The 27,222-nt window shown below is 40.9% G+C and overlaps 2 protein-coding genes across 9 annotated transcripts in view; both read left to right on the top strand.

Moving 5' to 3' along the window:
* Positions 1-5,397, top strand: part of LOC110526377 (sorbin and SH3 domain-containing protein 1) — an 83,646-nt gene extending 78,249 nt beyond the window's left edge. For all 8 annotated transcript variants that reach the window (XR_002473938.2, XM_021607324.2, XM_021607332.2 and 5 more), the window contains one exon: positions 220-5,397. Coding sequence is in view for 7 of the 8 variants with exons in the window: in XM_021607324.2 (XP_021462999.2) it covers positions 220-287 (68 nt within the window). In the remaining variant the exon portion in view is untranslated. The remainder of the gene's footprint in view (positions 1-219) is intronic.
* A 4,392-nt stretch (positions 5,398-9,789) lies between these two features.
* Positions 9,790-24,093, top strand: pdlim1 (PDZ and LIM domain 1 (elfin)). The gene is made up of 7 exons (XM_036981866.1): positions 9,790-10,086; positions 11,146-11,297; positions 15,519-15,603; positions 16,317-16,504; positions 16,802-16,914; positions 17,804-17,918; positions 23,309-24,093. The coding sequence occupies exons 1-7, from the start codon at positions 9,994-9,996 to the stop codon at positions 23,493-23,495; spliced, it is 933 nt and encodes a 310-aa protein (XP_036837761.1). The 5' UTR covers positions 9,790-9,993; the 3' UTR covers positions 23,496-24,093.
* The last annotated feature ends 3,129 nt before the right edge of the window (positions 24,094-27,222 follow it).

Raw genomic sequence — 27,222 nt, 5'->3', positions numbered from 1 at the left:
TAATCACTGTGTCACAGCGTGTCACATACATCCATATAAGGTTACAGCAGAGTCACAGCAGAGGGTTAATCTTCCACGTTGGTCATTTCTCAGAAATTCTCACATGGATGTTCAAGCACATAGAGTTCAATAGAGTGCCCAACTTACATTTGTTCTGCCTGAGTAGGCACATTTGAGTGCAAAGACTAACAAATGTGGTTGTTGTTTTTTCATTCTCAGGTACCTCAAAGAGGACCAAACAGTTTGGCACGTTTCCAGGAAACTACGTGAAAGAGGTCAACTTGTAACCTGTCAACAGACATTTATAGTGTGAGGAGAACCCAGCTCTAACCCGTGGTTACCATTCAAGTATTTGGGAAGGCATTACTATTGCGCTTGATTGTTTCAATTAGGATAGTCATTCAGCCAGGTGAATATGTCTGGTGTAAGTGATCAGTTTGGTGTGAGGTATGTCGATGTACATGAGGCGAAGACAGGAGGAAGCTTTGCTGTTGACTCACTGCCCAAACGTCAGTGCGGTGTATACGTACTCCAACCATATCCTACACAGTACATGGGCGGAATTTATAATATCCTATTCTGACAATAGAACTTTTAGTTTAAAAAAAATCCTCCCAAAATGTCAGCACATACAGACTACGTTATAAAATGAGTTTGCAAAACATTATCAACACCAGATTTTTCCATGACATAGACTGACCAGGTGAATCCAGGTGAAAGCTATGATCCCTTATTGATGTCACTTGTTAAATCCACTTCACATCAGTGTAGATGAAGGGGAGGAGACAGGTTAAATAAGCATTTTTAATCCTTGAGACAATTGAGTCATGGATTGTGTATGTGTGCCATTCAGAGGGTGAATGGGCAAGACAAAAGATTTAAGTGCCTTTGAACAGGGTATGGTAGTAGGTGCCAGGCGGACCGGTTTGTGTCAAGAACTGCAACGCTGCTGGGATTCTTAATGCTCAATCTGTTTCCCGTGTGTTTCACGAATGGTCTACCACCCAAAGGACATCCAGCCAACTTAACACAACTGTGGGAGACATTGGAGTCAATATGGGCCAGCATCCCTGTGGAAGCTTTCAACATGTCCCAACTCAATATTAGGAAGGTGTTCTTACTGTTTTGTACACTCAGTCAGTATTCTTGTACAGTGTATGTAGTAGCTGCGGTGTGTCATTGTGATTGTGAACTACTATACAAAGTATTTTTGAAGCGCATGAATGTCTATCTACAGTATATGGGGGGTCAGCAGCAGAGCAGTTCATGGATCAAGAGAGTGGATCTTATAACTACCATGATGGTATACGAGGGCTCAAATGTGTTGTTGATGAGCTAGAGAAATAGGAGCTGTTATTCATCAGCTATCTTTCAGGACCTTTTTTGGCGAAAGCATTTTTCATTGACTTTGAATGCGGATACATACATCTGAAGGTCGACATGACATGCTAAGTCGTCTAGAAGACTCATGTTTTTCCTAGGAAAACCCAGTAACTAGTATTGTTAGACAAACCATGGAGGTATCAGGCTGTATGTGATGGCACATACTTGGACAGGGTCCAACAAACCATATTCCTTGATTCGAATTTTGAAAACCCATTGACCTGACAGTAAACTTCTAAAAAAAAAAAAAAAAATTTAAGTATAGAATTGTGGAATGGCTTGGTTTCATTAGCTCAGAATGCACTGAAAACTATAAAGCCATGTTTGTGACAATGTAGTCAATGTAGGCTTGTAGTCTTCATAAAATAGCCGGGCGTTCTTACCTCAGTATAGTCCAAAAGCTTCCAATGCCGTTTTAGTATTGCCTTTGTTTTCTAACCAAGGTGTGTCCTATAATTCGAGCATGTTCGTGTGCATGATAGAAATCTGGAAATGCTCAAACACGTTAGCTAATATTAGCTCAGCTTTCTGTCAGCTGAAGTGATTAACACAATCAGGAAGACTGGTTGTGCTATGTACATACCTGATTAAGACAGATCGTGCATGTGTATGAAGGCGTGTACGTGCAAGCAAGCTTTTATGCCTATGTGTCACACCTATGTGTTACACATCTCTTTTCAAAAAAATGATTTTCTGTCATCTTGTACAGCATATCTGTCCCGTAAAATTAGAAGTAACATTAGCTGTCTGATCTTTGGTGATTCCTGTGAGGTAGCTTGGTGGCAGCTATACTGGCTCCAGTGAAACCACAGGACAGGCGTGGTGTGCCACTCTTTTTAAAGCACTTAACTTCCGCCCCGAGGTCATTTTTGAGCTTTCTCCTCACACTAATTGTATACTAATTCATTTGAAGTTTAAAAAGGCCTTTTGTGAACTAACACTCGCACTTTACTTTTTTTCGCCCCTTACTAGCTCTGACTTTGCTGATAGCTACTTTATTGAGGAAAAATGTACTTACCATGACTGTGATGTGTGGTTGACCCACCTAGCTATCTTAAGCTGAATGCACTAAGTGTATGTCGCTCTGGATAAGAGTGTCTGCTAAATGATTAAAATGTAAATGTAACTCTTTGTTTGAGTAACGATTGATTTTAATTTGTGAGCATTTTACTTTTTACATTTGACAAATTATATATCCCAATATTGTTGGATACAGGGGCCTTTTATACACAGAAGACTATGTGTAGCATCAGAGAGTGCTAAGCTATTTAAGAGCATTAAACTACATCAATGCCATTATTATTTTGAGGCCAGCAGGTACAACCAGAAAAACATTACTCATTATCTTTGAACTGGATTGCTCCCTCAGTGAAGATTGCTTTGAATTCGGATATCAACGCATTGAAACAGTCTTCCTGTGAGGACAGAGGTCCTCAATCTGAGAGCTACATCAGATCACTATGCCGGTAACAGCCACCATACGTCAGAATATATCCTGAAAACGTAGCAGATTGAAATAAGAATGTATTGTGTTGTGGCAGCTCTACTTTCTTCTCTCTTACTCTGTGCGTATCAAATTATTCCTCCTTATACCTCACTGCTATGCGTTCTTCGAAGGAATCCTCAATGTCATGCGTGACAGTAGTCTGGGTTCACTAGGCCAATAGAATTGAAATGTGTTTCTCAGACAAAAATAAGTATATCTGTCATAAGACTATCAACATCTAACTAGTATTATTACCTTTATAGTAATACTTCATCTACTTAATGATGACTTATGTTAAATATCGTTTAAAGCTATTAATGCCATGTTCACATTGTCAGTTTGCAGTGACTCAAATCCTATTTATTTGCATTTCCGATTCAAATCTTTTCTTTGTCCTGCAGTTTGAACAGCCAAAAACCACATGGAATCTTGATATTTCTAGCCACCTTTCGAAGGTGGTTTGAAGTCAGATACATATCTGATTCCTGGCCATGTAACTTGTGTCTTAATGGTCGAATCTGATTGATTTGCCCTCAAGTGGTTTATAGACTGTTATTTGGCATATCTTGTTGCTTGCTAGCTACTTTGTTGACCGTTTGACAAGAACATGTGGTAACTAACTAGTTAACTTGTTAATTGTTTACAAACAAATGAGTGAATGTTCTAGAAAGCTTAAACAGCTACCTAGCTAGGTAGTTGGCTGCTGTGGCGAGCCCCCCAAAAATATTTTGTTTTGAAAGTTGCATCATCTTATCCTTTGAGGCTTTAAACGTGGTCTTACACTGTAAGACCATGTTTACTTTTGAGCATTCAAAGTAACTGGGAAACGTCCATGTCAGGAATTGTTAGCAACTTAGCTTGCTACATAGCTTCTGAGTGATAGGAAGCACGAGCACCACCACCAATCAGCCTACACCACTGAGCACACACCATCATTACTATGACAACTAGCGTAGCCATGTCAGCAAATGACTGCCATCTGAACACACACACACACACATCCGATTTAGTCACTCACTTGTAACATGCGGTTTGGACAGTCACTATTCCAAAACGAATTTGAAAAACAAAACTGATTTGAGCATTAAGGCTTTAGTGGCTGCCACCTATCATGTTTACCTTGTGAGATATTTAAGTACAGTTCTGCCTGTTTACTCATCTGTCAGTTGTACTTGAAAAGGAATAGAAGTATTGAGACAATGAGACAATACAACACCCGAACATTCAACATCATTGTTTTTCCCTATCTTGTTAACTGCCAATTGCCAACATTGATGAGAATATAGTCTTGTGTGACAGTTGTTTTAACGAAACCAGTTACATTGTACTAGGTTGCTGAGTTTGTCTCTACATCATTCATATGACTATCAAGAAGTATTTTGCAGGCAGTAGGAGAACATAGATGAGGGTTTCTACTGTATGGCCATTCATGTGTTTGTAAATTTCAGTATTTCTCCCCTTGGTTTGCTGTACATAACTTCCATAACTTGTTTCTGAAGGATAATCCGAGTGGTTGTATTGTGACTCAGCTGTGAGCTGTTTACCCCATAGAGATACAGTATAACCCAGTGTGTTCTATTTCATTCTGGGGTCTCCACCATGCTAGCACTTAAGCTATAGCTATTATTACCCATCTCCAACACAGAGACAATGACATCCAAAGTCCAAGCAAAGCTTACAGAATAAGGTCCAGGGACAATCGAGTGCGGAGAGGTCTGTTCCATGTCACACTGACTGTATGATAGACTTTGGCAACAAGCAATCACTCTTCTTGTGGTATCATATCATAGCCTCACAAGTCCGTGTAAAATGTTGATGGGATAATGTGCTCCGCGAAACATCGCAGGATGTATGAATGTATGATTGTGGAGTACCGTATAACACTAACAAGGATCAATGCTGTCAGCTTGAATGAACATGTATAACATTAAACAGCCTGGCACAATAAGAATTGTAAATATGTATAATAAAGAAGTATGGAATGCAAGCGATGGGAAAAGTCACATGAAGCTCTCTGTTGTTCCCGAGGGATTTTTTGGGGGGGCAAAGCACAGAGTGAAGAGTTATTGAGCACAGACCGTTTTGATGCATATGAAGCAACGTTGCGCTGCCATTTGATGAGGATCGTAAGGCCCTTATGTCAGATGCAAATTGTGCCTCATTTTCATTAGATTTGATTGATTATCACAGAAATGTATCCATATGTCATATTTAAGGATATTACTATTGTTTTCCCCGTTTGTGTTTTTTTTAGTATTTGTGATGGGAGAAGACATGTACTAAAGAACATGATAGCTACTGGACTAAAGTGGGACACAACGCTTCAAATAAATTATTAATCATCATAACTATGTGTTCATTAGTTTTCCCGAGACGCTCAACCTGCAACAGGTTTTGTTTGTTTGCTTATTTTTTTTGCGGTGCTGTTACCATGTCAATATTAAAATGAAGACAACACTATTTGCTGCTGTGATATTATTATTGATATTTCGGTATTATGCAATATTTAATAAACTATATAAAGCATCCTGAAGTACCATGTGTCTTAATGTCCTGTAGAAGGTCTAACTTTGAAACAACTGAAATGTTAAACTGTTTTACAGCCATTTGTACACATTGTTTGACTTAGCTTATTGTGATTATTTTTTTTCACAAACACATGCACACCACAGACTCACAGAACAGGTAAACTCCAAAAAAGACATGCTGTAACCTAAGATGTCCTGGGTAACACGGATCATGTAATGAATTATGGAGACGATAGCACAGTCAGTAATGAACAGATGTTTGTTTAAATGGTCATGGAAAAGTAAACCGTTTTGGCTACAGGGAGGCCGACACCACCAACGACATCCCAATTTAACCCCTGAGTGAAAGTGATCAATGCAGTAAAAAAAGTTTTGTATTGCTATGAAGAAGGTAGCTGGCAAATTGTTCAAGCGGCAATCAGCAGTTGAAACAACAATAAAGCGTACTCCACACCCCTCTTTCGGTATAAAGCTGAGGGATGAGGCTGGAGAAACGTAACCACTCTCAAATTCATAAACAGAGCTAACGATGCAAGGATTGACAATCGATGATATCACAATTATAGTTTCAACCGTGTTTTGAGGCTATCTAGTATTTGTTTACAAACATTGGCATAAAATAATCGTATATTTTTGGGTTCTGATGGGATACGCCAGCTAAACTATAAATGAATTAGAATCAATGGGTACATATAAAATTAATGATATCATAAAATTACATATCCAAAAATGAATGTAGCAATTGCAGATTGCCCCTTTAATGCTATTTTGTCAGTTTTTTTGCATTTGTTACTTATTTTTAAAACTTATTTTGTACATAATGTTGCTGCTACCGACTCTTATGACCGAAAATAACTTCTGGGCATCAGAACAGTGACTACTCACCTCGAACTGGAAGAATATTTTTCCTTTAACGAGTCCGACGAGAAGGATATACTGCTTTCCCGGGAACAGGCCCAAATCCCCGTCATTTGCGTGAAGAAAAGACGGAGATAAAGGGGGCGGAGGACAGCTGCCTTCTGAGAATTCATAAGCGAGCGAGTAAACTCCCACTGCCATCCGTTCTATTGGCCAACGTGCAATCATTGGAAAATAAAATCGATGGCCTACAATCAAGATTATTCTACCAACGGGACATTAAAAACTGTAATATCTTATGTTACACTGAGTCGTGGCTGAACGACGTCACGGATAATATAAAACTGCCGTGATTTTCCATGCACCGGCAGAACAGAGAAGCTACATCTGGTAAGACGAGGGGTTGGGGTGAGTGTCTATTTGTCAATAACAGCTGGTGCGTGATGTCTAATATTAAAGAAGTCTCAAGGTATTTCTCACCTGAGGTAGAGTACCTTATAATAAGCTGTAGACCACACTATCTACCAAGACAGTTCTCATCAATATTATTAGTAGCCGTCTATTTACCACCACAAACCGATGCTAGCACTAAGACTGCACTCAATCAACTCTAGAAGGCCACAAGCAAACAAAAAATTGCTCATCCAGAAGTGGCACACCTAGTTGGACTTTAACGCAGGCAAATTTAAATCCGTTTTACCTCATTTCTACCAGAATGTCACATGTGCAACCAGAGGAAAAACTCTAGACCACCTTTACTCCACACACAGAGATGCATACAAAGCTCTCCCTTCCCTCCATCGGGCAAATCTGACCATAATTCTATCCTCCTGATTCCTATTCACAAGCAAAAACTAAAGCAGGAAGTACCAGTGACTCGCTTAATACAGAAGTGGTCAGATGACGCGGATGTTAAGCTACAGGACTGTTTGCTAGCACAGAGTGGAATATGTTCCGGGATTCATCCAATGGCATTGATGAGTATACCACCTCAGTCATTGGCTTCATCAATAAGTGTATTGACGATGTCGTCTCCACAATGACTGTACGTACATATCCAAACCAGAAGCTATGGATTACAGGCAACATCCGCATTGAGCTAAAGGCTAGAGCTGCCGCTTTCAAGGAGTGGGAGACTAATCCGGACGTTTATAAGAAATCCCGCTATGCACTCAGACAAACCATCAAACAAGCAAAGCTTCAAGTACAGCATTAAGATTGAATCCTACTACACCGGCTCTGATGCTCATCAATTTGGCAGGGCTTGAAAACTATTACAGACAACAAAGGGAAACCCAGACGCGAGCTGCCCAGTGACGCGAGACTACCAGACGAGCTAAATGCCTTTTATGTTCATTTCGAGGCAAGCAACACTGAAGCATGCACGAGAGCACAGCTGTTCTGGATGACTGTGTGATAATGCTCTCTGTAGCCGATGTGAGCAAGACCTTTAAACAGATCAACATTCACAAAGCCACGGGCCAGATGGATTACCAGGACGTGTCCTCAAAGCATGCTGCGCTGATCAACTGTCAAGTGTCTTCACTGACATTTTCAACCTCTCCCTGACTGAGTCTGTAATACCTACATGTTTCAAGCAGACTACCATTGTCCCCGTGCCCAAGGAAGCAAAGTTAACCTACCTAAATGATTACCACCCCGTAGCACTCACGTCGGTAGCCATGAAATGCTTTGAAAGGCTGGTCATGGCTCACATCAACAGCATCCTCCCGTATACCCTGGACCCACTCCAATTCGCATACCGCCCCAACAGATCCACAGATGACGCAATCTCAATCACACTCCACACGGCCCTTTCCCACCTAGATGAAAGGAACATCTATGTGAGAATGCTGTTCATTGACTACAGTTCAGTGTTCAACACTATAGTGCCCACAAAGCTCATCACTAAGCTAAGGACCCTGGGACTAAACACCTACCTCTGCAACTGGATCCTGGACTTCCTGATGGGCAGACCCCAGGTGGTAAGGGTAGGCAACAACATGTCTGCCACGCTGATCCTCAACACTGGGACCCCTCAGAGGTGTGTACTTAGTCCCCTTCTGTACTCCCTGTTCACCCACGACTGCTTGGCCAAACACGACTCCAACACCATCATTAAGTTTGCTTACAACACAACAGTGGTAGGCCTGATCACGGAAAACAATGAGACAATATATAGGGAGGTCAGAGACCTGGCAGTGTGCTGCCAGGACAACAACGTCTCCCTCAATGTGAGCAAGACAAAGGAGCTGATCGTGGACTACAGGAAAAGGCAGGCCGAACAGGCCCCCATTAACATCGACAGGGCTGTAGTGAAGCAGATCGAGAGTTTCAAGTTCCTTGGTGTCCACATCACCAACGAACTATCATGGTCCAAACACACCAAGACAGTCGTAAAAGGGCACGACAACACCTTTTCCCCCTCAAGAGACTGAAAAGATTTAGCATGGGTCTCCAGATGCTTAAAAGGTTCTTCAGCTGCACCATCGAAAGCATCCTGACAGGTATGGCAACTGCTCGGCATCTGACTGTAAGGCGCTACAGAGGGTAGTGTGTATGGCCCAGTACATCACTGTGGCCAAGCTTCCTGCCATTCGGGACCTATATAATAGGTTGTGTCAGAGGAAGCCCAAAAACTTGTCAGATACTCCAGTCACCCAAGTTATAGACTGTTTTCTCTGCTACCGCACGGCAAGCAGTACCGGAGTGCAAAGTCTAAAACCAAAATATCCCTCTAGTGGTGTGGGGGCTGTGCTTTGACAAAGTGGGTGGGGTTATATCCTGCCTGTTTGGCCCTGTCCGGTGGTATCGTCAGACGGGGCCACAGTGTCTCTTGACCCCTCCTGTCTCAACCTCCAGTATTTATGCTGCAATAGTTTATGTGTTGGGGGCTGGGGCCAGTCTGTTATATCTGAAGTACTTCTCCTGTCTTACCTGGTGTCCTGTTTGAATTTAAGTATGCTCTAACTCCTAACCCTAATCCGTTGCCTAGCTAATGTTAGCCAGATAGCTAATTTAGCGTTAGCCACCTAGCTAACGTAAGCAACAACAAATTGGAAATTGTAACATTTCATCCATTTAGAAAATTCGTAACATATTGTATGTTTTTCAAATGTGTAACATATGTAACATCATACGAATTGTAATCACAAATGAATAATACCATACAAAAAGTAATATGTTATAAGGAGTGTGTCGGATTTTCATACAGAATAATACGAAATTCTCTGACACCAGGTTGGCTGTGAAGGCCCTAAATTAATTTGCTTGTCTCCTAACTAACTCCTACAATAGAATTGTTGTCACATTGTTATTATTTACCATTCGTTTTGCAATGCATATGAAAAAGTAGAGAATGTAGGCCTACACACACAATGGGTCGTTTCAGTTTTTGTCGGCTGTTGCCTACTTAGTGGAGCAAATGGCAGGAATTCAGGGAGCGGCACATTCCACATCCTGGGAAATGGGTCTTCCATAAATGGTAAGCTTGCATATAATATGGTGACGTAACGGTACATCCTTGAACTAACATAGGAAATCGATCTTATCAGGGTGAAAACATCTCAAACTATTCGCTCAGCTTTGCAACAGGAACCGCCCCCTTTACTTTTAGCTACACAAAAGCCTCATCGAAGTTTGTTCACACATGTCATATTTGTCAGGGCAAAGACAGGCTGTCTAAGAATTATACTTTCTTTTTTTTAAACTCGGATTCGGCAAATTTGGAAGTAGGCTATGCCTCTACGGGTTGTCGTGCAAGGTCCTGGACCTTGGGGATTCCGTCTAGTTGGTGGGAAGGATTTTGAACAACCCTTGACTATCTCGCGGGTAAGTGTTGTTTCAGAGAGCCTGTCACTTTTTATAATCTATTTTCTTTACAATGTAACCGCATCTGGCCTGTCCGGTGGCGGAACTTTCACTTGCTGACTCGGAACACCTTTTCCGTGAGGCACGAGGGGAAGCGCTCTTTCTCGCTGCTGTAAAGATTATTTTCATTACCTCACCAATAATCTATTGCCATTTGAGGGTCAGGAGAAAGTGACTTTTCGGGTCATTATGCCAGATGGCCGTTCAATAAAACTTAATTGACTCTAAACGGCCTTTTCGGAGAAACCAGCTTCACCGTGTTGTGTTGTGCAAAGTGTGCTACCATGTGCTACTGTTAAATTCGTCCATGAATTGGCCTAGTCTAGTTCTAGATGACAATCTTCCATTGTTTGGCCAATATATCCATCCAAGTCTGTATAGGTCTATGCATTGTTTAGTTTACCTAGAGGGCATTAGCAACCAATTATATAGTGTTGTTTTCTCAGACATTTCCTACAGTACAGCACATTTTGTGGGTAAGCAAGATCACATCCCGTGAGACAGTGTTTCACCTATATCCTCTTAGGTGGGGCACGGAACTTCACTCTTGTCTTCACCAACCTAACATTTGCCCTCAACTGGCCCACAATGTTTAGCCCTCCCAACGTTTTCTCAGAAGTACATATTGAAGAAAAACTGGCCAGGTGTATTGAGGATTTCAGTGCAACGAATGATGAACCTTTTGAAGTGTTGTAGATGTAACTGAATGAATGACTGCTATGCACACTCTGACGACAAACTATATTGTTAAGTGTGTTTTGAAACCGATTCTTGTTATTTGTTCAATTTCTCTAAGACCTCCCTTTGAATCCTTAGTCACCATCATACTTTTCTAGTGTTACTAATCCTGTCTGTCAACTGAGACTGTACCCATATTCACCACATAACAACCTGCCATGGGACGCTCAAGAGTTTAGCCAAAGGATCTGTGTCCTCCTGAAATGTCATAGAAGAATCCCAGATTCCTCGGTCCCAAATGTGATAAGGAAGTTGAGTATGTTGACGTACTGAATATTTCAGATCACTCCTGGCAGTAAGGCTGCCCAGGCCAGTCTGAGTGTCGGGGATCAGATCCTGGCCATCGATGGAGAGCCCACTGAGAGCATGACTCACCTGCAGGCACAGAACAAGATCAAGGGCTGCTTAGAGGAAATGATCCTCTCCGTCGACAGGTAGGGAGTTGCAGTTTTCCATAGACCTGGATGGGTTCAAAAAGCACGGAATCATGGAACAATTCAGCAAATGTGCACAGAAGTACAGTATCTCTGACACCTGATGTGGTTATATGTAAGAGATACTAAATTGCATGGTTCAAATGGTGAGGGAGGGGGGGGGGACCTTGGATTTGTTTATGTCTGAGGTTAAACGCCCTAGCCAGTAGAAATTCACTTTTTCGAGCTGAAAGACGATGGCCAGAGCCTACCCATGATGTTGCGCAACAATTTAAGTCATTGTTTTAGTCAAAGTAGGACATATTTGGGCTTGAAGTGGTACACCCGAACGGCCCACTTCGTGTAAGTCCATGTGAATGTGTTGTCTCTTCCTGTGATATGACATACACATTCTTTTCAGCCTCCGTTTTGTTTCAGGGCTGGGTTTTATTTGAATGTTACCACAGCGTGGCATTGTTTGTTAATCAGAAACAGCTGAAAAGTTATTCCTCTTTGTGACAGAGATGAGCCAAACTGCCTTTTGTCCACTTGGCTGCCTGAGCCATGGAGCAAATTAAACTCGGGGGTGCAAACTTAGATTTTTGCACCTCCGCTTTTTTTTTCCCTCCTGAAAATCACCATAATCTATGGTTTATTTGTCAATATTCACTTATTATAACTAGTCAGTGTTTTTTCATTTAATTTTTTACAAATTTAAGTGTCTGTGTGTGTATATACACTACCGTTCAAAAGTTTAGGGTCACATAGAAACGTCCTTGTTTTTGAAAGAAAAGCAAAAAAAACCAACATTAAAATAATATCAAATTGATCAAATACAGTGTAGACATTGTTAATGTTGTAAATGACTATTGTAGCTGGAACTGCAGATTTTTAATGGAATATCTACATAAGCGTACAGAGGCCCATGATCAGCAACCATCACTCCTGTATTCCAATGGCACGTTGTGTTAGCTAATCCAAGTTTATCATCTTAAAAGGCTAATTGATCTTTAGAAAACCTTTTGCAATTGTTAGCACAGCTGAAAACTGGAAATCAGCATTTTGTGGGTTCGTTTACAGGCTCAAAATGGCTAGAAACAAAGAATTGTCTTCTGGTGCTCGTCAGTCTATTCTTGTTCTGAGAAATGAAGGATATTCCATGTGAGAAATTGCCAAGAAACTGAAGATCTTGTACAACGCTGTGTACTACTCCCTTCACAGAACAGTGCAAACAGACTCTAACCAGAATAGAAAGAGTGGGAGGCCCTGGTGCACAACTGAGCAAGAGGACAAGTACATTAGTTTGAGAAACAGACACCTCACAAGTCCTCAACTGGCAGCTTCATTAAATAGTACCCGCAAAACACCAGTCTCAATGTCAACAGTGAAGAGGCGACTCCGGGATGCTGACCTTCTAGGCAGAGTTGCAAAGAAAAAGCCATATCTCAGTCTGGCCAATAAAAATATAAGATTAAGATGGGCCAAAGAACTGACACTGGACAAAGGAAGATCGGAAAAAAGTGTTGGACAGACAAATCTAAGTTTGAGGTGTTCGGATCACAAAGAACATTCGTGAGACACAGAAAAAATGAAAAGATGCTGGAGGAGTGCTTGACGCTATCTGTCAAGCATGGTGGAGGCAATGTTATGGTCTGGGGGTGCTTTGGCAATGGTAAAGTGGGAGATTTGTACAGGGTAAACGGGACCTTGAAGATGGAAGGCTCTCACTTCATTTTGCAACCCCATGCCATACCCTGTGGACGACGCTTAATTGCAGCCAATTTCATCCTACAACAGGACAATGACCCAAAGCACAGATAAAAACTATGCAATAACTATTTAGGGAAGAATCTGTCAGCTGGTATTCTGTCTATAATGGAGTGGCCAGCACAGTCACCGGATCTCAACCCTATTGGGCTGTTGTGGGAGCAGCATGACCGTATGGTACGTAAGAAGTGCCCATCAAGCCAATCCAACTTGTGGGAGGTGTTTCAGGAAGCATGGGGTTAAATCTCTTCAGATTACCTCAACAAATTGACAACTAGAATGCCAAAGGTCTGGAAGGCTATAATTGCTGCAAATGGAGGATTCTTTGACAAAAGCAAAGTTTGAAGGACACAATTATTATTTCAATTAAAAATCATTATTTATAACCTTGTCAATGTCTTGACTATATTTCCTATTCATTTTGCAACTCATTTCATGTATGTTTTCATAGAAATGTCCTTGTTTTCCAAGTGACCCCAAACTTGTGTGTGTGTACAGTGCATTTGGAAAGTATTCAGACCCATTGACTTTTTCAAAATGTTACGTTACCCAATAAGGGCCTTGGTCAGAGAGGTAACCAAGAACCCGCTAGTCACTCTGACAGAGCTCCAGTGTTCCTCTGTGGAGATGGTTGTCCTTCTGGAAGGTTCTCCCATCTCTGCAGCAATCACCAATCAGGACTTTATGGTAGAGTGGCCTGACGGAAGCCGCTCCTCAGTAAAAAAGCACATGACATCACGCTTGCAGTTTGCCAAAGGGCACCTGAAGGACTCTGACCATGAGAAACAAGATTCTCGAGTCTGACGAAACCAAGATCACTGTACATAACTGGAAAAATCATAATTTTCTATTGTGTTATTGACTGTATGTTTATGTGTAACTGTTGTTTTTGTCGCACTGCTTTGCCTTATCTTGGCCGGGTCACAATTGTAAATGAGAACTTGTTCTCAACTGGCCTACTTGGTTAAATAAAGGTTAATTTAAAAAAAAACAATGTTTTACTCTTTGGCCTGAATGCCAAGCATCACGTCTGGAAGAAACCTGGCACCATCCCTACGGTGAAGCATGATGGTGGAAGCATCATGCTGTGGGGATGTTTTTCAGCGGCAGGGACTGGGAGACTAGTCAGGATCGAGGTGAGATGAACGGAGCAAAGTACAGCGAGATCCTTGATGAAAACCTGCTCCAGAGTGCTCGACCTCTGGCTGGGGTGAAGGTTCACTTTCCAACAGGATTATGACCCTAAGTGCTTTTGCTATCGCCAAGACAATGCAGGAGTAGCTTCAAGACGAGTCTGAATGTCCTTGAGTGACCCAGCCAGAGCCCGGACTCGATCAAACATCTCTGAGGAGACCTGAAAATAGCTGTGCAGCGACACACCCCATCCAACCTGACCGAGCATGAGAGGATCTGCAGAGGAGAATGGGAGAAACTCCCCAAATACAGGAGTGCCAAGCTTGTAGCGTCATACCCACGAAGACATGAGGCTGTAATCGCTGCCAAACGTGCTTCAACAAAGTACTGAGTAAAGGGTCTGAATACTTATGTAAATGTGATATTTCAGTTATTTTTAATAGTAGCAAACATTTCTAAAAACCTGTTTTTGCTTTGTCATTATGGGGTATTGCGTGCTGATTTAGTATAACATTATTTAATTAATTTTAGAATAAGGTTGTAATAATGTGGGAAAAGTCAAGGGGTCTGAATACTTTCCGAATGCGCTGTATAGTTAGTTACATGTCAATTGCGGCGTTCATGAGCAAAATCATTTCTAGCCTGTCAATTCACTTCCCTGTGAGAACCATGAGCACGGGCTGACTTGACTTTCCTACCAATGGCCAAAGCCTGCCAGCAGCCTGCTTACCAATGGTTGCAAAGTCAAAGATAGGCCAGGACATTCGTTGGAGGTGGAACCTAAACGTGCATCTCTAGGACAGGAAATTACATCAATATAGGGTTAGCAACTTCCTATGGGGGGGGGGCTTTTAAATGTTGATGTACCAACTTGGGCAGGACACTTGATGTGAGTGGTGCTTTCCTTAAAGGGGAAATCTGTGTTTTCTACATACTTTTTACGTTAATGATAGATAGCTATACCCCAGAACACACAATAGAAGCTTGTTTTACTGTGTTTGTAAATTGTATGTATGTATGTATGTATGAATGTATGTATATCATGGATGGACAGTCCTTGCATTCATAGCTCTGTATATTAATTTAAGACTAGCTACATTTCTCCAACCCATCCCTTTAGCTTTTTACCAAAATGGGGGTGGTGTCACTTTGTTTTGAACTGCAGATTACCCCTATAAAATATGTTCTTTAGAAATGGTTGTTGTCCCATCAACAGGTTCGAGGCCTGCTCTGTACACATTTGTATTCTCTTTTGGATATCTTTCATGTTTTATTGCATGTCTGAATAAAACATTTTATTGCAAGTTTGTGTATGGTCTTTGACTCTTTTATTTTTTTTAGATCAGAAACTAAAATCTGGTCACCGCTCTCTTCTGAGGATGGAAAGACCAACCCGTACAAGATGAATCTCGCATCTGAGCCGCAGGTGTGTCTGTCTTTTATATCCTACTTCACTCAGACCAAAGATATTAGGAAATTAGGCATTCGTAAGGTGACTTAGAGCTATGTCCCTGCTCTGTCATGGCGTAATTAACTGGAAAATCCCTTACTCACATAGGAAATGGTCCAGTGTCTGCAATCTTTCACATCCCCACTGCACAAACAAAGGCTTGGGTTTTTATACTGCAAACGATGAGGTCATTGTTTACTTCCCAACAGGCGATCTCCTAGGAGACCATGGTTTTATCAGCCAAGCTCTGACGTAAGACTCAGTTCCTGCCTAGTGGATGGGAAATTGAGGCCAAAGTGTGAATTAATGTAGGAATAGTGTGATTTGTCAGTCCTCCACAGCTTTCAGGGATGTCACAAACACAGTGCATTTTGGTCGCAGAATACATAGAAAATATGTTTTGCGCATTTTTTTTAAATTCACTTGAGCTTTTAATGCTTTGCATGTCACTGTATTTTGTCATAGTCGGCCCTGTGTTTACCTGTTATCATGAAGGAAGTACCAAAATATCCTTTTGACTATGCTATTCTTTACCTCTAATATCCACATATTAGTCAAGTAACTGTCATACTGTTTCTATCAAGGCATGTGTGAGAGATGGCATTGACCAGTATTTTATATTTGTAGTATAACTGATTTTTGTCTAGTACTCATTACTTTCTTTATCCCTGGCTACACCCAACTTGCAGGAGGTGAAACCCATAGGTTCCGCCCACAACAGGAGCGCCCTGCCATTCGCCGGGTTTGGCCCCAAGGTGGTAACCAATCAGTACAACAACCCTGCCGGTCTCTACTCCTCCGAGAACATCAAGGACTTTAACACGGCCGTGGATGACGTGAAAACCATTGCCACTGCCGCTAACGAGCCCAGCAACATGTAAGGATCAATCCCAGCTGGTTGCAATAATGTAATTGTGTCGAGTTTTACTCGCTGGGTATCATTCCTCAATTTACGATGTCTTACTAGAGCAGAATGCACTGCATTTTCACTTATTAGATGTTTACAGTGTGTTTGTTAGAGGTCAAACTCGAACTCAGCTCTGACCCAAGGAAACATAGCAATGTTTTGAGGCCTTATCGTTTGTTTGTGCTCGATTTGACCACGCCTTTGTACTATACGACTCATTGTATGTCAACTGGTATTGATTTGATAGTGTGTTAATTTGTTTTGCAGCCCAACAGTGGCAGACTCTGAGGTCTACAAAATGCTGCAGGAAAACCAAGAGGCTGATGAGCCTCCTCGACAGTCCGCTTCGTTCAAGGTGCTGCAGGAGATTCTGGAGTCAGGTACTTATTCACACATGTATGCAGTTGATATTCATGTAGTGTTTAAAGCCCTGAAGCTAAGCAGTTCCTGGATGGGAGACCAGATGCTGCTTGAAGAGGTGTTGGAGGGCCAGTAGGAGGCACTCTTTTTTTCCTCTGGTCTAAAATAAAATATCCCAATGCCCCAGGGCAGTGATTGGATGGGACGTTAAACGGGTGTCCTGACTCTCTGAGGTCATTAAAGATCCCATGGCACTTACCGTAGGAGTAGGGGTGTTAACCCCGGTGTCCTGGCTAAATTCCTAATCTGGCCCTCAAACCATCAGGGTCACCTAATAATCCCCAGTTTACAATTGGCTCATTAATCCCCCTCCTCTCCCCTGTAACTATTCCCCAGGTCGTTGCTGCAAATGAGAACGTGTTCTCAGTCAACTTACCTGGTAAAATAACGGATAAATAAAATGTGGCATTTACTTCAACATGGGTTTGCAATGCAACCATTTTTGGGTTGCATCACACGGATTGCGTATCCAGTTGGATTGGATTATAACGCTGTGTAAATTGCCACCATTGCAATGATGTTGCAGAATTTAGAGGCTGAGAAATGAGTGCCTGTTTCGACACGAGCACTTATGTTTCGCATTGTCGAACTGGGTTATAACTTTGTCATGTTTTGGAGTTTTAACATGACGTAATTGGCAATTGTTTTTGAATAGATTTGGTTCAGCTAAGTAGTGTGTTAAACGGTCATTTTGATTCTATAGTTGGTAACAGACTGGTGAACACAATGTGTTGTATCTCTGTGTGACACGAAGAGCCTTTGCTATATTTTACAAGGTTTTCCAAATATTTAATGGCAATTGGTAAGTGGCTTAACAAACCATGATGGCATGTCTCCTCTTGATTGCAGATCCTGATAAGCCCTCTGGGTTTAGGAGTGTGAAGGCCCCCGCCGCCAAAATGGTCTCAACAGTGGGAAATGCAAACAAGTTACCAATCTGTGACAAATGTGGATCAGGGATTGTGTAAGTACAGCGTATGATTATTCAAACAGTTGAGATGTCACGGTAATATTGTGATCTTTGCGTTTTTGCTCACGGTGATTTGATGAGGAGATCCACGCCTACTCTGAGACGATTTATGAATACAGGCCCAGTCTCATAGGCTACGTTAACACAGGCAGACCAATTCCCGATGGCATATTTGATACCTATAGTATTTTTTTTTCTCCAGAATGTGTAAACAGCCAAAAACACATGGAATCTGATCTTTTGAGTTCTGATGTAATTCCACATTTATGTGGTTCTCAATCCTGGTACAGTTACGATATGCGACCTCAATCTGGATGAGCAGATCAGATTTTCTTTTGCTCTGAAGTGTTGTTTTGCACATGACCTGCCATTAACATCAAATCAAATGTATTTGTCACATACAGTTAGCAGATGTTGACACGAGTGTAGCGAAATGCTTGTGCTTCTAGTTCCGACAATGCAGTAATAACCATCAAGTAATCTAACAATTCCAAAACTACTACCTCATACACACAAGTGTAAAGGGCTAAAGAATATGTACATAAAGATATATGAATGAGTGATGGTACAGAATGGCATAGGCAAGACGCAGTAGATGGTATCGAGTACAGTATATACATATGAGATGAGTAATGTAGGGTATGTAAACAAAGTGGCATAGTTAAAGTGGCTAGTGATACATGTATTACATAAAGATGCAGTAGATGATATAGAGTACAGTATATACATATACATATGAGATGAGTAATGTAGGGTATAATAATAATAATAATAATAATAATAATAATAATAATAATAATAATAATAATAATAATAATAATAATAATAATAATAATAATAATAATAATAATAATAATAATAATAATAATAATAATAATAATAATAATATGACAAGCATCCAAAAATTAAAAGGTGGCTGAAATCTGGATGCCTCTTCAATAGCCAAACAATCTTACCTTCTGCGCATGTATGGGATTCTCTACTTCACGCATACATTTATTTACCTCGCTGCTGCTCCCTGCACTGCCCCCCCCCCCCCCCCCCCCCCCATTGATCAGATGTCTTTGTCTACTAACTTCGACGTGTTGTGCGAACAGCACGATCGACGTGTAGTTTGACAAACTTCGTTGTCCATTGTCCATTGGGGGGCAGCAGTCACACAGCCTCTGACAAAATGTAAAGGATCAGTGACTGGAAATTAGCATTGCATCTGTGTGCTATTTCAGAGGCTACATCAGTGTGAATGCTGCAATCTGCTATGGTTCACGTGTAGGATTGCAAAGGGAGGTTATATTACTGGAAACCTTTTTTGAAGTTTACCAGTAAACCACCGAATTCTTGGTAACTTTCAAGTATTTTGGGGGGTGTCTAGTGGCCTTTTTTTGGGGGTGCTTCAGATTGTCGGTTGTCTGTAATTTATGGAAGGCCGTTTTGGTCTTTGCGTGTCAAAAAAAAGATGCAGGTCAAATAAGACTTTGACTTGTGAAATAAGCGTTTAATTTGACACGCCAAATAACACAATTCCATTGTAGAATGTTGTGTGCGCTGAATTTGCACGTGCAAGCCAAGGGCCACCATTACGATCGCTGTCAAAGCTGTACAGTACCGCGTTGGTAATAAGTCCTTATTTGTTTGACCGAATGTGAAAATGTCTGTGTGAGCATTTGAAATTGGATCAGGATCAAAAAATGTGTGCACATTTCTTTTGATACAGATGTTCTCAGCAACTTCTGGGGTAACTAGCTAGGTTTAGTTGGGACCTAGCTAGCGCCAACGCGACCAGCTTGAAAACAATGAACAGTAGAACATGCAGGAATTTTCAATATTCTTAGCAATGAGTTAGGAATCAATGTGAGTATGTATTAGCTAGGTAGCCACTTGTTCTCCTATTGAAATAACTAGCTAGCCTGCTACTTAACCCTGTTGCCCAAAACTAACGTTATAAGCAAGTCTCTCTTTGAAAGGGATGCAGAAGGTTTCAAATGGTGAAATCATGCAATATTTATAATTGATGATGTTAAACATGGTTGGAATGTGGAGCAATGAAATGGGGTATCGGTCTACGCGTTGACACCTAGAGAACACAACTGTGAAGAGTTTACGGAAATATTAGCGTTGTAGCTCTTATTGTGGGACCTTGACTGTGGGAAATCACCTCTCCAGTCAGCCTATTGTGCGTATTGACGTTCATATTGCACTGTACAGCCTTACCCCGTTTCATAGATCCCCAATCGTTAGGCATCAGCCTACTCAGTACCCAAGTGCTTTTTTCCCCCAAAAAAACCTCGAGTTATCAGACTCCAAAACATCCACGTTGTATTGTTTTTCCTCGGGAATCATGTTCAATACACATAGTAGGTTGACTGGTACAATACATGTCTCAATTTACAGTGGTTTCAGAGTCCCGCAATAAGAGCTATATGACACTAATGTTCTCTGGGTGTCACTGAGTAGACTGATACCCCATGTAATTGATCCACAATCCATAGGTAAGGCTTTACAGTGAAGTAAGTATGCCCCCAATACAATTCAAACGTTTTATACGGTGGTCACCAACTGGTCGATCGCGGTCGATTGACTTGTCGATCTCCAAGGCATTTCTAGTCGATCGCCAAACATTTATGTAAAAAACCCAACGATAAAGCATTTATTATTATTATTATTATTATTATTATTATTATTATTATTATTATTATTCTTTTTCAATAGTCTCAGGCTGTTGTTGGTAGGTGCAGCCAATTCAGCTGCCCTGCGCGCAAACTGGCAAACTGTTGCCATTTCATGTGTCTGAAGGTACAAACTCTGCCTTCCCGGTGGGCCTGGAGAGGAAATCAAGTGCACTATGCTACCGCTGGCCAATCAGATTGCTCAGATGACCAAGTCTGCAGTAACGTAGCAGGCATAAAAGAAAGCTAAACTCTGAGTTCATGTTTAAGTTCTTACTCGGCACTGTCAACACTTTGTATTCAACACCTTTTATAAGCCATAAAATGTGCTTTCTTCCTATTTTCACTCAGTGCTACAACAAGAAGTGCAGCAGTAATGAATGAGTAGGAAAGTGTATCTATAGGCGTTGTTATTATTAGCGGCTTGGGTCTTTTTTTTAAATATCAAGGAATATTTATTTTTCTCTGTTCATAGGACTAACAACATGAAATCGTGCATGAGGCAGAAATAATGCAACGTGACTCGAGTTTCGACATTAGCTGGAAGACGGTGTGTCCCGTTTTGGTCAGTGTCCGTGGAGGAAAGGGAGAGCGGAGGGATGTTGAGAGACGGACCCTCAGTCTGCTGCTCTCTCCCTCCACTGAAACTGACCATCAGATGCAGGCACCATCAACCCAGTAAAATAAAATGCAAATTATTAAAATGTATGCTCACTCAGCTGTGCCTCACAAGTAATGCAACAATGGATCTATTACCGGTGTGATTATATAGCCTACCTCAAATTTGGATGCATTGGCAGGTAAATTCAAGCAAAGTCCGTAATGTATTAGGCCTATAGCTTACTGCACAAACCTCATTGCTACAGTACTGTTTTTCATTGGTTAATGTTGCATAGACTTACATTTTTTAAGTCATGTTAATAAAAAATCAGAGCGGTAGATCTCTGCATTTTGACCTAGAAAAGGTTGGTGACCGCTGATCTAATACATCCAGATTTTCAGTCTTTTTGTTGAGTTTAAGGACATTCCAACCTTGTGATCTATTCCATCATGGCATGATTCCACTATTTGTATTATTTGCATGACTTTCATTGAGAGACCTTCTTTTTTTTTTTTTTTTTTTGAATGCAAAGTGCAAATTCCACTATTGTGACTCATCTTTATTGTGGCAAGCTTCACATAGGTGGGTACGACCACCTTTAATCAAACAAGAACTGTCTTATAAATTAGGGGTGTTTTTAGGTGACACTTAGCTAGTTAACTATAGCTACTGAAACAACAGATTGTTCTTCCCCAAAAACATAGCAAAATGACGTTGTTTGCATCCATCAGCTAGCTAGCTTTTTTACGACCAGCACTGTCTCTAAAGCTTGGAAGTTTGTCTGCGTTCGTGCGGTACAGGCACCTTTACCAGCATCATAGCATGCGTATCGTTGTGACATATATGACCGACGAGTGATAGTGTAATCAATGTGTAACTGTCAAATTAATGAACTGTTAAATTATTGTGACGTACAGTCATATTCGCGTTCTGATTGGTCAACAAGCTTATTTGACACGTCAGATATCTGACGTATCTTTTTTGACACACAAAGACCCAAACGGCGTTCCATAGTAATTATCTCTGGCCCTCCGTGTGGCCTTATCACATGTAAAATTGAATGACAAAGCTGTAAAACATTAGCCTAAATATAAACAAACTTGGTGAATACCATTTTGTTTAATATGAGGGTTTCAGCATGAAATATAAATTAGGAACTAATTGGCTACATTGACATGGATATAAACAAGGAATACTATATATGAATACATTTTTTTTTAAAGTTATTTAAGTATAAATTACCAATGTTACTATAGATTCATGTTTTACCGGTTAATCAATTTAACTTTAGTAAATTAGCGGTACCTTTGCAACCCTAGTCGCATGAGCAACAGTGTGGACAGTCAGGAAAGAAGATTGTTTATGTACATTCTGCATTGGGTTCCTAGGATGGCTGTGTAAATGCAGCCTCAGTTGCTACACTAAGATCAAATACTGTATTTTACTAATTTCCTAAATATTCCTTATTTGTCGTAAAGTTTTTTTTTTTTTTTTTTTAAATGGAATGTCACAGGAGAAGTGTTTTGTGTCACATGTCAATTAAATTGGCTGATCTACAGCCATGATGTAAGCATGCTGCCGACAGCTGTGTACTTTAGGGGTCCTTAGCACATGGTAATAAAGTGTTAAGACTTAAAGGGCAATTCCGCCACGTTTCAACCTCCTATTCATTATCTACAGCACCAAACCAGTGTCTGTATATGTGAAAACAGCATCCCCCTGCCCCCTATTATCTGTGGTTGAAAAGATAAGGTCCTGAAAAAGGCTTCTATGTGACATCACAGGGTAGGATTAAAAGTAAGAAAATCTGCAACGAGTTTCTAGCAAGAGAGAGGGTGTTTTCTGTCACCGCAAATCTGTCAGAAAATCACTTTTTAATTTTTTTTTTTTATAGCTTTTATATTGGGCATTCTAAGACTTTGCTACATGGGGTATTATGCTGCCTGCTCATAATGCTTTATTAATGTTATGTGCTAAGAGGTGCTCATAAATATCTACATAATGCATTATGGGCAAATAATGCATTCTGAAGAGGGTTTTCATAGGAAGTTTTTACAGATTTTAGATTTATTTGACCTAACCATTTTAGTTTGTGATTTCTTCTTTCCCAAACTCAGAGGGATGGTTGTCAAGTTGCGGGACAAGTTTCGTCACCCCGAGTGCTACACCTGCTCCAATTGTGACGTCAACCTGAAACAGAAGGGACATTTCTTCGTGGAGGACCAGATCTACTGCGAGAAACACGCACGCGAGCGAGTGACTCCACCCGAAGGCTATGACGTGGTCACGGTCTTCCCCAAGTAGAGCTGTCTCGTTGGAACACTGCACATGACCACATTAGTGTCTCCAAGACTCCATGAGAACCATCCCCAAGACGTTCCAGCGTTTTTAAAGATGTCACATTCTAGACTGTAACATGGTATATTGTTTTATGCCTGAATCATGTTACTACCAGGCACGACATGTTACGCTTCAGTCAAGGTTTGCTGTTCGTCAGATGATAATAATTTGCACATTATGCGTATACGTTTAGGAACCGAAGAAGGCTATGAATTGTTTGCTTACATGGTGTAGTCTGGTTGAACCCAATCTCTAAGAGGAATCCAAAACATTTGTATTTTTAATCAGTAGATTAATATTTTGGGTTTCTGTTTTTACCATAAATCTTTGACAAACATGCTGTGACCACGGACAGTCAAGGGACAGGCAGTAGCTACTTTACTTGGGTATGACTTTATCACGGATAGATCCAGGCTTCTGGGTGGATGTTCATAAACAAAAACTATCCTCCAAAATGATTGCTGAGCTCCATATTTTCATTGTGAAAATGCTGTATTGGTGTTCCAAATTTACTCTTGTCAATATAATTATTATGACTTAATAAATGTTTTCTCAAACCGTGTTTCTTTGTTTAGTTAACTTGATAAACTGGCTGCATAGAGGTTGGGTTTTAAGGACGATTAACGTTCTTCTCGGCTGTCTTTTTCAGTATTGGTAAAAGTGTGCTCAGCGTTGTTTCAACAAGCAACGGAGCAACAGGTCTTGCTGTAGCCTCTTCAGGCACCCAAAGAGCAAAAAGACCATTGAGGACGGAGACATGACGATGAATTGGATGGCCAAAAAGGGGTGGCGTAAGAGTCTGATCGAGGAGAAGTTGAGGGCCTGTGGAGACCAAGAGAGTCTTCTTGTCTTGGAGCACCAGGGGTTGGCACTGTGAGCAGGGTGGAGAGGAGACACTCAGAGCCCCTCCAGGACCTCTAGGCCAGGGAGCTCATTAGAGGTGTTTTAGAATGAGATTGCGCTTCTCCTGGATGGATGGCTGGGAGGCATCCCACCCCTGGGGCTACCTGACTTTTGGGCCCAGCAGGGGATGGCACTGCCCTGGTAAGTAGGCCCATACATGCTTCAAACGTCAGTTTTGTTTTAACGCCTGTTAAGTGCTGTTCAGTAATTGACCAGTTTGTCCCTGTCACTGCTGGTCAGGTGCCGTGTCTACTTCATGTTATTCTGGTTTGGGGCACCACCTGCTGTTTTGCATGGTGACCAGCAGAGTGGAGAGCTGGATGCTAGTGGTGACCCTGCTGCTCTACATCTTTAATCTATGCTCTCGCCGAGTAGACTTTCCAGTTTCAAGCATTACCACCTTTCATGAGACCAGCTATTATGTTTGATGTTATACGGTATTACAAATGACTAGTGACACCCTGCCCTACAGGCGATAAAACATTGGATCTGATTTAATTAGATTCAATACAATTTTGTTTGAGGCATACATACAACCAGTCTTCAACTCAATAACCCCCCCCTCCCCCCGCAAAGAACACATTCATGCTACTAATAAGCTCAACATCCCATGTATTTTAATTATTTTGGTTATTGTACTCGCTGTCAATTTGCCTAAAATGTCACCATATGAGTGAATGTGCACCGACAAATCATTTGTTTGCAAATAAAATTGGGGTCATGTAAATAATTGTAAGGCTACTCCGAGGGTCCACCTTGTGTGACCAGGCACAGTAAAATCATTTGGTTGCAGTTACTGCCTCCCTTACATTTATAGAAGACCCTCTTTCACCATAGAAGTATAGTTACTATTGGGATGCATAGCCTAATTGCCATGGTAATTTTGAATGTTTAGTCAGTTAGCATTATGGGTAATGTAGAGGTTCTACAGTTTCCAAATTGTCCTAGAAATGCGCAGGCCTACATCATATGCATTTTGACAGAACGGTATCTCAGGGAATACTGAAACATTCCCAATACAAAAACACAGCGGAATATAAAGTGGCCAATGGCACGACATGCTTATTTTGAGTGTAATTAAGAAAATCTGAATTGTAGGAGATTCACCCACAGTTAAGTGGTTTACGGTAAACAGCACTTTACAGGCGGAGAATCTTTGGAAATTAGTCATTTGATTAAATGCCATTCCCACTTCCTGCAAATCAAAAATGTGTATCTGTTTTGGTTTGTTGTTTTTATTGGGTAATATAAGTTATACCCGACACATTTAATTTGCCTCATTCTACGTGTCATGCCACAAAGAACTCATTTGTCTTTCAGGTCTATATCTTCATGGATGTCACACTTGGATGTGTGCACCTCTGCAGATGGACTCTGCTACATGTGTGGAAGACACAAGCCATAAACAGTTTTGCCATTTTCTGTGGCTTATAGGTATTTAGTTGAGGTACATAGTACTTTTGGCATTAGCATATATTTTTTTATGTTTGCATGAGAGACCTTATTCAAGTGGTATTACTGTAATCTGTTCATCACACATGCCTTCCAATATGTTGTTGTTTGCTAGTTATTCGCATTCAGCTCAATTGCAAAGCCTTCCATCGACTACTATTAAAATGATCGTTGTAAAAAAATTGCCAGGCCTCTTATCCCGACTGGTTTTCAGACCTGTCAATCACCTCTATCGGTTTCAACCAATCAGGGCGCTCAGACGCACTCCAGGGGTCCAACCCGCACTCATTAGTTAGAGCATGTTCACCTGCCGTTTCAATAAGATGCACGTTATGTTTGAGGGACGCACAACACTTCAAGATAGAAAACAGCATGTGGGAGTCCGTCATTACACAACTTGCATCTACTTGAGACTGCGGGTGAACACTCACTAACTTGAGGTGTGCGAAACTAAAAGTCTATATTTCACATTCCTTATAATAATCAAACCAGACAACACGATTTTCTTGTTTAAAAAATATATATATATATATATTTACAGATAACCAGGGGCACATTCCAATACTCAGACGTAATTTACAAATGAAGCATTTGTATTTAGTTTGTCCGCCAGATCAGAAGTAGTAGGGATGAAGAGGGATGTTCTCTTGACAAGTGCATGAATTGAACTATTGTCCTGTCCTGTTAAGCGTTCAAAATGTAATGAGTACCTTTGTGTCAGAGGAAAATGTATGGAGTAAAAAGTAAAATATTTTCTTTAGGAATGTATTGGAGTAAAAGTTGCCAAAAAAAGAAATGCAAAAGTACAGATACCTCAAACTACTTTAGTAATACTTGTATTTTTACGTAAGTACTTTACACCACTGCGTGTGACAAAAGCATGCAGAGTCAAGGGTGCTGCATGTAGCCGCCCTGTGAGGAAGGTACACAAAGGGCACAGTATTTAGCTGCCCCATGCAGGGCCACAGGTATGTCGAATGCCCAGTTCGACAATTTCATTCAATGCATTTTTGAGGACTGAGGACTGACGGTCAATCACCAGAGAAACTGCAACTTAATATCCCCTACTGCAAATAAAACATGTGGTGTTTTCTCTTTTTGGTCTCTGGAAATGCTGCTACAATTCTCAACTTCAGAGCATTGTGATTGTTATATTATTTAGAAACCATGCTTTGTTTTAAAGGATTTAAGGGTTCGTTCAGGAGTTGGGAGAAACAGGGCAGCTTGCCATGAGATATGCAGTTGTTATTATGGGATGCACACCATTTATCTCCAACAACAGTTTTGTAGAGCAATAGAGGTTTGTACCAATAGTATTATTAAATATGTTTTATAA

Source organism: Oncorhynchus mykiss, chromosome 1 (assembly GCF_013265735.2).
Source record: "Oncorhynchus mykiss isolate Arlee chromosome 1, USDA_OmykA_1.1, whole genome shotgun sequence".
Lineage (NCBI taxonomy): Eukaryota > Metazoa > Chordata > Actinopteri > Salmoniformes > Salmonidae > Oncorhynchus > Oncorhynchus mykiss.
This window is presented reverse-complemented; position numbering and strand designations above follow the sequence as displayed.

Coding starts and splice junctions, on each gene's coding strand:
- pdlim1 (XM_036981866.1), top strand. CDS start 9,994: ATGCCTCTACGGGTTGTCGTGCAAGGTCCTGGACCTTGGGGATTCCGT. Junction 10,087..11,145: donor AACCCTTGACTATCTCGCGG/GTAAGTGTTGTT, acceptor TGAATATTTCAG/ATCACTCCTGGCAGTAAGGC. Junction 16,505..16,801: donor GCTAACGAGCCCAGCAACAT/GTAAGGATCAAT, acceptor TTTGTTTTGCAG/CCCAACAGTGGCAGACTCTG.